This window comes from Girardinichthys multiradiatus, chromosome 6 (assembly GCF_021462225.1).
Source record: "Girardinichthys multiradiatus isolate DD_20200921_A chromosome 6, DD_fGirMul_XY1, whole genome shotgun sequence".
Lineage (NCBI taxonomy): Eukaryota > Metazoa > Chordata > Actinopteri > Cyprinodontiformes > Goodeidae > Girardinichthys > Girardinichthys multiradiatus.
In genome coordinates this window covers 32,728,021-32,744,317 of record NC_061799.1, presented here as the reverse complement: position 1 = coordinate 32,744,317, position 16,297 = coordinate 32,728,021, and the positions used below count along the sequence as shown (strand labels likewise).

At 43.6% G+C, this 16,297-nt stretch overlaps 1 protein-coding gene across 1 annotated transcript; it reads right to left on the bottom strand.

Moving 5' to 3' along the window:
• Positions 1-236: 236 nt before the first annotated feature.
• Positions 237-13,269, bottom strand: LOC124870131 (excitatory amino acid transporter 1-like). Its single transcript, XM_047368656.1, has 11 exons — positions 13,180-13,269; positions 11,661-11,859; positions 11,403-11,540; positions 9,901-10,108; positions 6,412-6,454; positions 6,264-6,333; positions 3,912-4,077; positions 3,405-3,638; positions 3,131-3,325; positions 1,174-1,308; positions 237-959 (listed from the first exon to the last, which is right to left on the bottom strand). The coding sequence occupies exons 1-11, from the start codon at positions 13,267-13,269 to the stop codon at positions 797-799; spliced, it is 1,641 nt and encodes a 546-aa protein (XP_047224612.1). The 3' UTR covers positions 237-796.
• Between the last annotated feature and the right edge of the window lie 3,028 nt (positions 13,270-16,297).

The following is a 16,297-nucleotide window of genomic DNA, read 5'->3' as shown; positions in this document are numbered from 1 at the left end:
AGCAGTAATCAAAGCAAAAGGTGGCTACTTTGAAGAACCTAGAATATAAGACATATTTTCAGTTGTTTCACACTTTTTTGTTCAGTATATAATTCCACATGTGTTAATTCATAGTTTTGATGCCTTCAGTGTGAAGCTACAATATTCATAGTCATGAAAAATAAAGACAACTCTTTGAACGAGAAGGTGTGTCCAAACCTTTGGTCTGTACTGTATATTTAGGGAGAAAAGCCATACTCAGCACGTTTGATGTAAAAACACCAGCTATAATCACAGTTCAGGCAAAGAAACAACAACTCACAGACTTTTCTGAGAGGAAAATAAAGACATGTTGTAAAGACTTGGCACCAGATCTTATTTGTACAGTGACAGGATGGAAGTCCATTTCATTTGTTCATGGACATATTTCACATAATAAAATATACTATGACAAGGGTCAGATTTATAACATACCTTGCAAAGTACTCATACCTCTTAAACTTTTTTTTTAACATATTGTTGTGTTACTACTACAAACTTTGATGCATTTTATTGGGATAAAGTTGTTACACATACCATTGTGCCCTCTTCCTGTCTGGATTTGAGTCCTCCTCCACAAATATTCACGACAGTCTCGTCTTTTTAAGACCATGTTATGAAACCATCAGAAGCATAAATAAAATACTCAAATCAGAAAAAAAACCCTCTTTTCTCATAGACTCTGGAAGTTTTATTAATGTTGTTAAAATAACTCTAACAAGCAATGATTTCTTCATCCCATGATTTGTTTTTATAAAAAGAAACTCATCACATGAATTTATTCCATGTTGATAATTATGCTCTTGGATGTTGGGTTTTCTTCCGTCAGGAATCTTGTTTCTGCAGGACTGGATTTCTGCAGTTCATGTCTGGACAGATGCTGGACCACACCAACACCGATGCAATCACCCAGTACATTGATGGCAGTTCTTATACGATCCCTAAAAATGCAGATGCAATAAAATCTTCAATGAGAAACTAATCTCCATGCAGCTCATAGCAATAATTATGCTACTGTTTATAGTATTTTTAGTCATTTTAGGCAAGATTAGTATTCTTCGTTGAAAAGTGTATTGTTTTCATTTAATCTTTATCTTTTATTGCCCATAACATTTTAAGCCAACATACTGAAAATGCACATATTAGCGTACTCACACAATCCAATCAACCATGAGGAGCAGAGATATGTCTTCAGTGGGCAGTCCAGTTGAGCACAGTACAATCAGCATTGATACCATTCCAGCCTGTGGGATACCAGCTGAACCAGTGCTGACTGCTGTGACAATCAAACTGAACCAAGTAAAAATAAAACAAAGGTTGCTTATAAGGTATACTGGTTACTGCTTGCAATATGGCAAAATACCCTACTTAACACAGGTCTTTAATTTTACTTAATACAGGCAAACACAGGTATACTTCAAATGGGCAAAGTAGCATTCTGGTCACAAAAATTGTAGTTTAAATGATAAACCTATTTGATATGCATTTCTAAATCATAAATGTCCAATGTCTTGCAACTGAATTCATAACTTTCAAACCTTTTCAGATTTTGTCAGGTCAAACCCACAAATTATCAAGGCCAAGCTAAGAGACTTTTTTTGGGGAAAATTATGAGAATATAGTTGGAATATTTCGAGAACGAGGTCATAATTTTATGAAAACTCTTACAAAAAGGCACAGTCTTCTATGCGTTAAAACAAGAAATGTTGAGCATCTTGTGAAGTTAAACTTTGGTATCAGTTTCACAAATAAGGAAATTCTTATTCTTTTACAACATCAGTATCAAATTGTTATCAGTACCAGGACTTTGAAACAACTGTGCAAATGACTGAGTTTATTTTGAAAAAAGAACCAAACTGACTGGGAAAAAATTGTTTCTTTTGTGGAAAAGAAGCTGTCTCATTACAAAATTCTTTTGCCTAAAATCACAAATTTATATTGGGGCTGCACGGTGGCGCAGTTGGTAGCACGGTTGCCTTGCAGCAAGAAGTTCCTGGGTTCAATTCCCAGCCAGGGATCTTTCTGCATGGAGTTTGCATGTTCTCCCTGTGCATGTGTGGGTTCTCACCAGGTACTCTGGCTTCCTCCCACAGTCCAAAGACATGCCTGTTAGGTTAATTGGTCACTCTAAATTGCCCTTAGGTGTATGAATGAGTGTGTGCATGGTTGTTTGTGTGTTGCTCTGCAATGGACTGGCGACCTGTCCAGGGTGTACCCTGCCTCTTGCCCATAGACTGCTGGAGATAGGCACCATCTTCCCTGTGACCCACTATGGAATAAGCAGTAGAAAATGACTGATCACAAATTTATTCTTGTATTATTAAGACTTTATTCTGGTAATATTATGACTTTATTCCCCTAATCTTATGAGATATTCTGTTAATTTCGTGACTTTATTCTCTTAATATTATGACTGTATTCATGTAATATTACGACTTTATTCTGGTAATGTTATGACTTTATTCTCGTAATTTCTCAAAAATTATTTTATATTATATATTTTATTATACCCACAGTGAAACATGGGAATGGCAATATTATGCTGTGTGGTTGATGTTCTGTGCAACTTATTGCAGGGAAAACCATAAAGAAAACTGTGGAAGGCTTCAAAGGTGTGGCGGGAGTTTATAACCTTAAGCAGAACTAAATATACAGCTCATCAAAGCTTGTTCATGGGCTAGAAAGGCCTAGCTAAAGGCCAGAACTAGATCAAATGGAAAATTTGGTGCAATACTTGAAAACTGAGGTTCATAGATGCTCTCCAACCAGTCTGACTGAGCCTGAGCTTTCTTGCAAGGAATATTGGGGTAAAATGTCTGGTAGAGACAAAGTCCAACTTAATTACAGTGAAAGGTGGCCTCATGAATAATTAACTCAGGGGCTTAGTTCATATAAGTCAGTCAGTCAGTCAGACATTTTCTACTGCTTTTTCCATAACGGGTCGAGGGGAAGAATATGTAAGGTACATTTTCAAAATGTTCTTGTCACTAAAAGTTTAAATCAACACATATTGACATTTTCAGTTGAAATACAACAAGATATGAAAAAGGTTTGAGGGGCATGAATACTTCTGCAAGGGGATTAAAGTAAAACAAATCCAAACATAAAGTACCTGAGAACAATGATTTGCCCAAGGTTGAAGTCCATGTCATTGACCTGGGCTATGAATAAAGCAGCCACTGCTTCATACAGGGCTGCACCATCCATGTTCATTGTGGCACCTATAGGGAGCATGAAGCGAGTCACCTGTTTGTCCATCTTGTGATTTTCCTCCATACAGTGGAGAGTAACAGGCAAGGTGGCAGAACTGTTGAACAGCACATAGGAAATGAAGTTATGCTTTGAAAGTCATTCACCTGTTATCGTTTACAGTGTTTATTATTAACCTGGATGAAGTCCCAAAGGCTGTGCTGAGAGCCTGGAGGATGCCTCCATAAAACCTCAAGGGATTCTTTCTTGTGACTATAAAATAGATGAGCGGTAGCGTGACGCAGCCATGGATGATCAACCCAGTAATCACAGTGAGAGTGTACATGGCAACATCACGACTTATATCTGCTGCATCCGTCATTTTAACAACCTGCCCCGCCATCAGGAAGATAATTCCCACCGGTGAATACCTGTTATTAAGAGACGTTTAATGATAGAGGAGATGCAATGACTAGTGCTTAACACTAGATAGAGCCACAGAGATTTCTTCAAGCCTATGGACACAGATAAGTATATTTGCAGCAAATAATAAATGCCTTCTGCAACATCCACTTTAAGCTTAGTAGGAAGATACAGAGGAAACAATAAGTAAATGTTAATAATAGAAACTCTAAGCATTTAACACTTATCAGAAACAGTTAAGTCTGGACATCAATAGGTTTATATTACTTTTTAGTTCTTACCAGATGGCTACTTTAACAAGAAGCATAATGGTTTTATTCAAGCAGTTGATTAAATCCCTCAGAGGTTTTCCCTCTGTCCCCATACTGCTCAGGATGAGGCCAAAGCCGATGGAGAACACCAACAGACCCACAATGTTGATGCCGTCAGAAGTTCCTGACATTGGTGCTAAGCCGCAAGGGAACAGGTTAAAGTATTGTTGAAATGTTTATGTAAAATAGCATGACAAGGATAACAGCTACATAACTTTTACAATTTAAACTATGGAGTATCCCAAGGATCAATTTCAGGTCTCTTGCTTTTTAATTCATTCATGCTGCCATTTGGCAACATCAACCACTCAACATCTGACCCAAGAACGCCTCATGATATTTTTAACTGTACTTATTATATATTACAGGATTTATAGCAGATGATTTCACAGATGATCCATAGGCATACTGCATATCCAAATTAACAAAAGAATGAGTTCATGAGAGAAAAGTTAAAATTTTGGAATGGCCTATCCACAGTTCAGAGCTAAATTTGACAGAGGGTCTATGGTATTTGTCCACAAACTACTGCACTGCTTTGAGGATTTAGGGCTCCCTCTCCTTTCAGCCACCACCACAAATGGATGCAACATCCCAAAGAGAATAGGATGATTCATACAGTGCATACGTGCTTTATACATTAGATAGCTATGGGGTGGAGTTTGTAAAGTTAAACAGTCAAAAATTGACAGCAATATTTTGGATTACTTAGTCTGTTATAAGAGAATAAAAATGGTGTTTTATTCCTCAAAGTCATATTTTCACCATGTCATTCATAAATTTATAAATGTCAGTCAGTCAGTCAGTCATTTTCTACCGCTTATTCCATAGTGGGTCGTGGGGAAGCTGGTGCCTATCTCCAGCAGTCTATGGGCGAGAGGCGGGGTACACCCTGGACAGGTCGCCAGTCCATCGCAGGGCAACACACAAACAACCAAGCACACACTCATTCATACACCTAAGGGCAATTTAGAGAGACCAATTAACCTAACGGGCATGTCTTTGGACTGTGGGAGGAAGCTGGAGTACCCGGTGAGAACCGGTTCAAAACTAAATATTTATTTAGCAAGTTAAATATTTAGTTAAGAAACAAAATATTTAGTTTGCAAATTCAGTTTGTAGTTAGCAAGCTAAATATTTAGTTTGGAAGCTAAATTGAGCTGGGACCTAAAAATGTATTTTGGAGCTAAATGTTTAGCATGCTAACTGAATAATTAGTTAAAAAGCTAAATATTTAGCTTGCTATAATATATTTATCTCCAAACTATTTAGTTTCTGACTAATATTTTATTTGCAAACTTAATATTTTGTTTGTAAACCAAATGTTCAACTTGCCAATTAAATATTTAGCTTGGAGCTGGGACATCTATAAATGTATGAAGGACGTGTTGAAAATATGACCTTGAGAAATGAAGCCCATTTTTTTTCTCGTATGACAGACTACATAACTCAAAATACTGCTGTCAGTTTTTTGATCATTTAACTTTATAAACTGCCCCCCATGGTAGATAACATGTGACAAAATTACAATTGATTGGTTGTAGAAAGGTGACATGGACTCTGTGGGTGAGGCTGACTGGTTACCATGGAGATGGGGAATGGTGTATGTGGGTCAGACCTCAGACCCTCCTTCATAGAAATAAAACATTACTGCTCTGGACTAATCTTGATCCCTGCTGGTCAGTCCGTATTGTTCTTCAGATAAATGTTGATGTCAACCAATCATATGAGACTCAGAATGTGCATTACAGTCAGCACCTATCATCAGTAAGTACTACAATCAATGCAGCTGACTGTAGTGCTGACCTCCTAAACACACTTACTGTAAGTATTCACACCCCTCTTCCCTTTTACACTCTAACAACAGTCAATTTTTTTAACAACACAAACATGACACTTTAACAGGAGTGTGTACAGTTTTGAGCTACTATATTTGTAACCTATTTATGTTTTATTGTATTATTTCAATTATAGTTAATAATTTCAGCAAGTAACATGTCATCTTGATTGTATTGTTACTTTTCATCATTTCATGTTTTAGCATAAATATTGTGATTTCTGCTTGTTTACTAATTATGTTCTTAGAATGTTTGTGTTTTTCTGAATGTTTAATATTTTTGTCCAGTCCTCACTGGCCTACATCATTCTCAGTTTCCTATTCTCTAAAGTTTAATTTGTTTTATTGCTTGTTTGAATAATTTATTTCATAATTTCTAGTGTGTTGTGTCTGTCCATCTGTTTGTAAACTAATTTGTGTTACATTTGCCTGTAGGAAAATAATAATTATAGTTTTATCAATTGTTTAAAATGAAAAATACTCACTTTCTGTAGTCACATTGATGACTTCCAGATGCTTTACTGCAGACTCCCTGCTGCGATAAACTGTTTTGTACTAAATAAAAAGTTTACCATAAAAAAAAAAGTAATTGATGACAAAATACATTTAAAATAATCAAAACTAACATCTTACTTTTCTGAAACAAGCTTCCACCAGATTTGAGGGGATAATATTTCTGTAAAAAGTAAATGTTAGGGTGATTCTTTACAAAATAAACACAGACAAAAAACTGACCCCTCCTTGAACCGTCACCTTAACGTGGTGGAGGGGTTTGAGTGCTCAAATGATCCTAGAGGCTATGTTGTCTGGGGCCTAAATGCCCCTGGTAGGGTCTCCCATGGCAAACAGGTTCTAGGTGATGGGTCAGACAAAGAATGGTTCAAGAACCCCTCATGAAGAACACAATATCGAGGCACGTGACGTCGCCCGGTACGGCGGAGCCGAGGTCCCACCCTGGAGCCAGGCCTGGGGTCGGGACTCGTCGGAGAGCGCCTGGTGGCCGGGTCGCTCCTCGCGGGACCCGGCCGGGCCAAGCCCAAATGAGAGACGCGAGGCCATCCCCCAGTGGGCCCACCACCTGCAGGGGGAACCGTGAGGGACCGGTGCAAAGAGGATTGGGTGGCGGACGAAGGTGGAGACCTCAACGGCCCGATCCCCGGATGCTTAGGCTGGCTCTAGGGACGTGGAATGTCACCTCGCTGGGGGGGAAGGAGCCTGAGCTTGTGCGGGAGGTCGAGAGATATCGACTAGAAATAGTCGGGCTCGCCTCCACGCACAGCGTGGGCTCTGGAACCCATCTCCTTGAGAGGGGTTGGACTCTCTTCTACTCTGGAGTGGCCCACGGGGAGAGGCGGCGGGCTGATGTGGGTTTGCTTGTTGCCCCCCAGCTCAGCCGTCTCGTGTTGGGGTTTACCCCAGTGGATGAGAGGGTTGTATCCCTGCGCCTTCGGGTTGGGGAGAGGTTTCTGACTATCATTTCAGCCTACGGGCCGAGTGGTAGTGCAGAGTACCCTGCCTTCTTGGCGTCCCTGTCGGGGGTGCTGGATAGTGCCCCTCCCGGGGACTCCATTATTCTGCTGGGGGACTTCAACGCCCACGTGGGGAACGACAGTGACACCTGGAGAGGCGTGATCGGGAGGAATGGCCTCCCCGATCTGAATCCGAGTGGTGTTTTGTTATTGGACTTCTGTGCTAGTCACGGATTGTCCATAACGAACACCATGTTCAAACATAAGGGTGTCCATCAGTGTACTTGGCACCAGGACACCCTAGGCAGGAGGTCGATGATCGACTTTGTTGTCGTATCATCAGACCTTCGGCCGCATGTTTTGGACACTCGGGTGAAGAGAGGGGCTGAGCTGTCCACTGATCATCACCTGGTGGTGAGTTGGATCCGCTGGAGGAGGAGAAAGCCGGACAGACTCGGCAGGCCCAAGCGCATAGTGAGGGTCTGCTGGGAACGCCTGGCGGAGCCCTCGGCCAGGGATGTATTCAACTCCCACCTCCGGGAGAGCTTCGACCAGATCCCGGGGGATGTTGGAGACATAGAGTCCGAGTGGACCATGTTCTCTGCATCTATTGTCGATGCTGCTGCCCATAGCTGCGGCCATAAGGTCTGCGGTGCCTGTCGTGGCGGCAATCCCAGAACCCGGTGGTGGACACCGGCAGTAAGGGATGCTGTTAAGCTGAAGAAGGAGTCCTATCGGCTGTGGTTGGCTTGTGGGACTCCTGAGGCGGCTGACGGGTACCGTGAGGCCAAGCGTGCTGCGGCCCGGGCTGTGGCAGAGGCAAAAACTCGGGCCTGGGAAGAGTTCGGTGAGGCCATGGAGAAGGTCTACCGGTTGGCCTCGAAGCGATTCTGGCAAACCGTCCGGCGCCTCAGGAGGGGGAAGCAGTGCTTTGCCAACACTGTTTATAGTGGGGGCGGGAGACTGCTGACCTCGACTGAGGACATTATCGGGCGGTGGAAGGAGTACTTCGAGGATCTCCTCAATCCTGCCATCACGCATTCTGTGATGGAAACAGAGGCTGGGGACTCGGGGTTGGACTCTTTCATCACCCAGGCTGAAGTCACCGAGGTGGTTAAAAAGCTCCGCGGTGGCAAGGCTTCGGGGGTGGATGAGATCCGCCCTGAGTACCTCAAGTGTCTGGATGTTGTAGGGCTGTCATGGTTGACACGCCTCTTCAACATTGCGTGGCGGTCGGGGACAGTGCCTCTGGACTGGCAGACTGGGGTGGTGGTCCCCCTTTATAAGAAGGGGGACCGGAGGGTGTGTTCCAACTACAGGGGGATCACACTCCTCAGCCTCCCTGGTAAGGCCTACGCCAGGGTATTGGAGAGGAGAGTCCGACCGATAGTCGAACCTCGGCTTCAGGAGGAACAGTGTGGTTTTCGTCCCAGCCGTGGAACACTGGACCAGCTCTATACCCTCTACAGGGTGCTCGAGGGTTCATGGGAGTTTGCCCAACCGGTTCACATGTGTTTTGTGGACCTGGAGAAGGCATTCGACTGTGTCCCTCATGATGCCCTGTGGGGGGTGCTCCAGGAGTATGGAATCGGGGGCCCTTTATTAGGGGCCATCCGGTCCCTGTACGAGCGGAGCAGGAGTTTGGTCCGCATTGCCGGCACTAAGTCGGACCTGTTCCCAGTGCATGTTGGACTCCGGCAGGGCTGCCCTTTGTCGCCGGTCCTGTTCATAACTTTTATGGACAGGATTTCTAGACGCAGCCAAGGGCCGGAGGGGGTCTGGTTTGGGGACCAGTGGATTTCGTCTCTTCTTTTTGCGGATGACGTGGTCCTGCTGGCCCCCTCTAGCCAAGACCTACAGCATGCGCTGTGGCGTTCGCAGCCGAGTGTGAAGCGGCTGGGATGAGGATCAGCTCCTCCAAGTCCGAGGCCATAGTACTCGACCGGAAAAGGGTGGCTTTTCCTCTTCAGGTTGGAGGGGAGTTCCTGCCTCAAGTGGAGGAGTTTAAGTATCTCGGGGTCTTGTTCACGAGTGAGGGAAGAATGGAGCGGGAGATCGACAGACGGATCGGTGCAGCTGCCATAGTAATGGGGGCGCTGTGCCGGTCCATTGTGGTGAAGAGAGAGCTGAGCCGAAAAGCAAAGCTCTCAATTTACTGGTCGGTCTACCTTCCTACCCTCACCTATGGCCATGAACTTTGGGTCATGACCGAAAGAACGAGATCACGGATACAAGCGGCTGAAATGAGCTTCCTCCGTAGGGTGGCCGGGCACTCCCTTAGAGATAGGGTGAGGAGCTCGGCCATCCGGGAGGGGCTCGGAGTAGAGCCGCTGCTCCTCCACATTGAGAGGAGCCAGTTGAGGTGGCTCGGGCATCTATACTGGATGCCTCCTGGACGCCTTCCTCGGGAGGTGTTCCAGGCACGTCCCACCGGGAGGAGGCCCAGGGGACGGCCCAGGACACGCTGGAGGGACTATGTCTCTCGGCTGGCCTGGGAACGCCTTGGGCTCCCCCTGGAGGAGCTGGAGGAGGTGTCTGGAGAGAGGGATGTCTGGGCGTCTCTGCTGAGTCTGCTGCCCCCGCGACCCGGTCCTGGATAAGCGGAAGACGACGAACGAACAAGAAACTGATATGAGTTGTATTTTATACAGACCTGATCAGATCCAGGAAAGCATCCACGCTCTGCAGAGCCTCTTTTTTACCAGCAGAGGACTTTGAGGCTTGCCAGGATGATTTTCCTGGCTGGATGAGAACCACCAGGGAAATGCCGGTGAAAACAACCATAACAATGGTGAGGAAATAATAGATGAAGGTCCGAAGCCCGATTTTCCCAAAAGCCCTTCTGTCAACATTTGACAGGCCTGAAATTCAAAGATTAGTTTAAATAAGTTGTTACTGGTTTTGAAAAACCTATATGAACAGGATGGAAAACAAAGTACCTAAGGTAATATAAAAGAATAAAATAATTTTCCTATGAGCACCTCTTTAGCAACTTTTTTAGAATGTTTGAATGGGTTGTTTTTACATTTTTGATAACTGTTACCTTTAATCAGCGTTACAAACATGATGAGAGGTTTACATACACCCATAGTGGGCATGAATACCCATCATACCCACTATGTCATCAACAAGGTTCTAACATCATTCTGATTGGATATTTGACCACTCTTCTTATCAAAATAGGTAGAGGAATTTATTTTTTACTTAGAGGCATTGCCCTCACTTTTAAGCATAGTCCTCAAACCCTTAAAAAAGCTGGGGTTGTAGCTTTGGAAAAGCCCTTTCAAAAGCCTAGTCAGCCTAAATTGACCTTTCCAAATCCTGTTTGGATCCATGTTTAGGAGTAGTTTCCAACTGTTTCTAAGTTTCAACTATCTTGCTGCAAACCACTTTGTAAAATGCACAACTATCACTGGTAGCAAAATATACCCTCAGCATGATGCTGCCACTATCATGCAACAGTTGTTACAGTTCTTTTAGGTTTGAAAGCCTGACCTTAACTCCTCAAAACATTCTTGTTGACATTTTGGGCATGTAGCTATTTTTTGTCATCACTGACCCTAAAATCTGTCCACTTGTGCAAGTGAAAATTTCAGTTGAGCTTGAAGGCGTAAAACTTTGGTCAGCACTCACTCAGTCTACATTGTTGTTGAACTGGATTCACTGGACAGAGACACTTGTGTTCAAGCAACTTCTAGTTTTCTTTTTGTTTTAAAGCCTAGCTTTAGTGGTTAATGGTTTGTTCTTAAACATCCTAACCAATTTCTTTTCATCCAAGGGTTTCCAACAGTACAATGATCCCAAACACACATCAAAACTTTTTTGGAACAAAAAAGGCAGCCTGACATTAAGCTTCAAGAATGGCCCTGAGACCAAGACTGTTGAAAACGTCAAAATTCAGGTCTGTACCATGACTGCAACGAATTTGAATGAATTAGATGAGTATGCATAATTTTACATCTGTGTGTGAATTGAAGAAAACCCCCATTAAATTCACATTTGCAAACCAAATTTCAGTTCTAAAAATCATTGGAATTTGTATGTTGTATAATGACTCTATACCCTGAAAAGTCCCAAATTAATGTGGTGTTTATTCCCTTTTTCATTGTAAACAACCCTCCCACTGCCATTGTATTTCTGAGATATAGACCTGACCTGCAATCACACTCGAAACAACAAGTGGGAGCACCATCATCTGCATCATTCTCAGCAGCATCTCTCCAGGAAACATTAAACATTTGATTTCCCTTGCTGCCATGTTAATGTGTCGCAGAGCGAAGCCCAGGCCAATCCCTCAGGAACACAGAAATAAATCAATAGTTAAGGTTTTCTATTAAAAGACTCATTATATATAATTTATGCAAGCCAAATAGTCACATAAAGAGAGACCTTAAAAAACTGAAGGCTTCTTACCTACAGCAGTCATTGTGAGAATGACAAAGGCATTTCTCTTGAGAAAAACCCAAATATTAGACTGATGCCTAATCAAAGCTATTTCGCCTAGAGGTTCAGGACATCTTTGATTTGTTTGCTTCTCTTCAGGTACTGCAATCTCAACAGAGTCCATGTCAGACATGTCTTCAGAACATGGAAACACCATAAAAATGTACAACTGCTGAAAAATTGAGATAAGTAAACTAGTTGTTAACAGCTAAATCGTTGTGTAAACAAAGTGTCAAAGTTTTATAAAAATGTCTATGGAAAAACAGTTTTGTGATTAGTCTTACCGGCTGAAATTTAGAAGCCTCCAGAACAGTTTTGTCTGCCTGTTGGTGGTATTATAGCAAAATGACAAAGCAGAGAGAGGCAAATCCAGCCTGATTTGGGTATTTAATAATGAGGGGAAAAAACTGGTTTGTCAGATTTTTCTGTTTTTTCTGTTACAGCCTGAAAACAAATGGTTCCTTCTGCCAAGATAATGAGTGAGAGATTTAACACAGTTGTTAAAGAACACAGCACCAGTCGAGGTCACAGTTCTGGGTAAAAAACAGAGATCTAACAGAAAGATTAAAAATTACTGGGATTCTTAATCTTTGTATGATGTTGTAAAGACTTCAGTCCAGTTCAGGTTCCTTTAATAATCAAAAATTGTAAATATTGCCATTTTCATACAGTGCCTTGCAAAAGCAGTCATACCTTTAAACCTTTTACATTTTGTCCTGTTAAAAACACAAATTTAAATTTGGCGATTTTATGTGACACAAAGCACATTGCCTTTAGAAGTCTTTAGTGAATAGAATCCACCTGTGTGTCGCAGTTGTAGGATCTCAGCTCCTCTCCTCCTGGTTGGTTCTGGCAGCTTGTTATCAGCAGCTGCAGTTCATCTCCTGATGAGCTCACTGGGCTTCTTAAGGCAGCTGCTGCAACAGGTCTTCGCTGGAACATAACCTCAGTTATGTGGACTGCCTGTCTGCCTACCTGCCCGGCCACCTACCTACCTACCTGCCTGCCTGCCTGCCTGCCTACCTACCTACCTACCTGCCTGTCGACCTGCCTATCTGCCTGCCTGCACCTGGTAAATACTCACCTAAGGACTGCACTGTAAATATACTCACCATCAGCACTCTCACCTTGGATTCCTGGATTCCGTCCTCCTCCCCTGGTTCCTGGACAACACCAACTTATTATCCTAGGCAAGCCTACACTAGGAATAAACTTCACTTACCGTCTACATCCTGTGTTTTATGAGTCTGTTTTCATCCTCTGGTTTGTTCTACTTCGACTACCTTAGTGATTCATGATATTATGTTCCAGCCATCTAACATGTCGAAGAACAATTCAGATGATGAACAGACTTCCATCAAAGAACGTTTACAATCTAATGAAACCATGCTCCAACAGCTACTGCAACAACAAAGGACTACAGACCCCCATCTCGCAGAACTTGGTGGTATGGTTCATGTTCTAAGTGAAATACTAACCAAACTCTCACTTGCTTCTCCAACTCCTCCAGTTCAAAGAGAGAATCCTCCAACGTCCTCAACCCTCTCTTCTGGGATCCGTGAGCCTGACTTCCATCCATGTGAACTCTTTGATGGTAATCCTAATAACTTTGGTGGCTTTTCTCTCCAGTGTAAGTTAGCATTCAGTTGTTCCCCCTCTCTTTTCCCTACCGCTGCCTCCAAGATTACCTAAATTGTAACCTCGCTAAGGGGACCTGCTCTGCGCTGGGCGCACGCCTATTTGGCATCTAACCCTGTTGAGTCTCTTAGTTATGCTACTTTTTTCAGTCACTTTAAGAGGGTCTTCGACCAACCTCTCCAGCAGGAGGCAGCGGCTAAGAGAATACTCACCCTCAAACAGGTGAAGGAGAGCGTTGGTGGAGTTCGCCATCGACTTCCGGGTGGCAGCGCAGGAGGTGGGTTGGGATGAAGCGGCACTCAAGGGTATTTTTGTTAATTCCCTTGCAGATCAAATAAAGGACCAGTTGGTTTTGAGAGATGAACCCGAAACGCTGGATGAATTAATCAACCTATCGATCCGCATTGACAACCATCTAAGAGAGAGACGAACAGAAAGAGACTACAATTCCCAGTGGCATCACTCTCTGGCACCTCGAACCACTTTCCTCGACGCACCCACTTCCGTTCAAGCTACAGAAGGGTCTACGGAACCGGAGCTGATGCAGATTGACCACACTCGACTCTCCCCAGCGGAACGTCAACAACGTTTTGAAGCTGGTCTTTGTTTATATTGTGGACAAAGAGGACATTACATCGCAAGATGCCCTAAGAAGGGAAAAGAGAGGGCTCGTCAATAAAACAGGGGACGTTGATGAGCATATCCCATTCTTCCCTTGTCTCCCGTTTGTGTTTTCTGGCCACTATTATTGTCGGCCAAGAGAAGTTTCCTGTTGACGCCTTTATTGATTCTGGTGCTGAACAAAATCTTATTTCTTCGGACCTGGTTAATAAACTTCAAATACCCTCTCAGCCTCTCAACCACTCCATCTCTGTCACTGGCATCACTGGTCAGCCCATGTCTCAAGTGAGATTTAAAGTTCCTCAGCTTCACATCATTACCTCTGGTAATCATCATGAAAAGGGTGAGTTCTTTATTATCCCTTCCATCTCTCCACAATTAGTTTTGGGATATCCTTGGTTGCAGAAACATAATCCCACTATTAATTGGGTGGAGGGCAGAGTAGAGAGATGGAGTAAGTTCTGTTTCCAGAATTGTTTAAGAACTGCCATCTCTCACTCTACTAAACAACTCAAACCTCCTGAGCCTGTTGTTTTATCGAAAGTTCCACCTGAATACCATAATCTCGCACCTGTGTTTAGTAAACAAGGGGCTCTTTCCCTACCTCCGCATTGCCCCTATGACTGTTCTATTGATCTCCTCCCAGGCGCTCCACTACCATCCAGCAGACTCTATAATCTCTCCGGACCCGAGAAAGAGGCCATGAAAGAATACATTGAGGATTCTTTAGCATCTGGGATCATTCGTCCGTCCACCTCCCCTGTTGGCGCCGGATTTTTCTTCGTGGGTAAGAAGGACGGCACATTAAGACCTTGCATTGATTATAGAGGGTTGAATCAAATACCCACTACCACTTATTGACTCAGTACATGAACAACTACAATCTCCCAAGATCTTCACTAAGCTCGACCTGCGCAACGCATACCATTTGGTCCGGATCCGTGAGGGCGAGAAGTGGAAAACAGTTTTCAAAACCCCCCTAGGACATTTTGAGTATCTAGTCATGCCTTTCGGTTTAACTAATGCACCCGCTGTTTTTCAGGCTCTCATTAATGATGTTCTTCGTGATTTCCTCAACCTCTTTGTTTTCGTTTTTTCTGGATGACATTTTGATTTTTTCCCAGGACATAGAACAACATCACCAAGACATCAGAACAGTTCTCCAAAGGCTTTACGAAAATCAACTCTTTGTTAAAGCTGAAAAATGTGAGTTCAGCGTCACCTCCGTGTCTTTTTTGGGTTTCATTTTTGATGCAGGCAAATACAGAACTGATCCCGAGAAGACCAAGGCAGTGGCAGAGTGGCCTACTCCAACTGATTGCAGGAAACTTCAAGGGTTCTTGGGATTTGCAAATTTCTACAGGAGGTTTATAAGGAACTACAGTCAGGTCACTGCACCCCTCACTCAACTCACCTCCTCTCTGAGAACATTCCATTGGACCCCTGAGGTGGAAAGGGCATTTGGTGAGTTAAAGACTCTATTTTCTTCGGTGCCCATATTGACCCATCCTGATCCATCTAAACAATTTATCGTAGAGGTTGATGCTTCCGACATTGGAGTAGGGGCCATTTTATCTCAACGGTCCCCTGTGGACAATAAAGTACATCCATGTGCCTATTTTTCTCGTCGCTTGTCTCCAGCAGAGCAAAATTATAATGTGGGCAACCGTGAACTTTTAGCCATCAAGTTGGCGCTTGAGGAATGGCGGCATTGGTTAGAGGGTACTGAAATCCCTTTTTTCATTTGGACTGATCACAAAAACCTCTCCTACATTCAAAATGCCAAGAGACTTAACCCCAGACAAGCCCGTTGGTCTCTGTTTTTTGCTCGCATTCATTTCTCTATCTCCTACAGACCCGGTTCCAAAAACATTAAGCCTGACACTCTCTCTCGCCAGTTCTCTCATTCTAACCAACCCAAGACTGAAACCTCCATCCTCCCGGACTCTTGTATTGTGGGCACCCGAACCTGGGCCATTGAGAAGGACATCAGAGAGGCACAGCGGTCCGAACCTGACCCAGGTACTGGTCCAGTGGGCAAGATGTTTGTTCCCAACTCTGTCGTCAATAACATTCTGGATTGGGTGCACAACAATAAGCTGACTTGTCATCCTGGGGTGACTCGCATGACCACATTTACCAAGAGGTATTTCTGGTGGCCGACTATGAATCTCAACATTAAAGACTTTGTTGCAGCTTGTCCCACATGTGCTCGGAACAAAAACACCAATCAACCCCCTGCTGGTCTTCTTCAACCTCTGCCCACTCCTAGCCGCCCCTGGTCCCACATTTCCATTGAATTCATTTCTGGTCTCCCGCAAACTGACGGTACCACCATCATCCTTACT

Bases quoted from the DNA above. Each gene is read 5' to 3' on its own strand.
- LOC124870131 (XM_047368656.1), bottom strand. From the start codon at position 13,269: ATGGATGGAAGTCAGGCTCACGGATCCCAGAAGAGAGGGTTGAGGACG. The intron at 11,860-13,179 runs GTGAGAGTTTGG...ATTTTTCAGCAG, and splicing joins TGGAGGAGTTGGAGAAGCAA to TTGTACATTTTTATGGTGTT. The intron at 10,109-11,402 runs GTCAGGTCTATA...TTTGAATTTCAG, and splicing joins TGTTTCGAGTGTGATTGCAG to GCCTGTCAAATGTTGACAGA.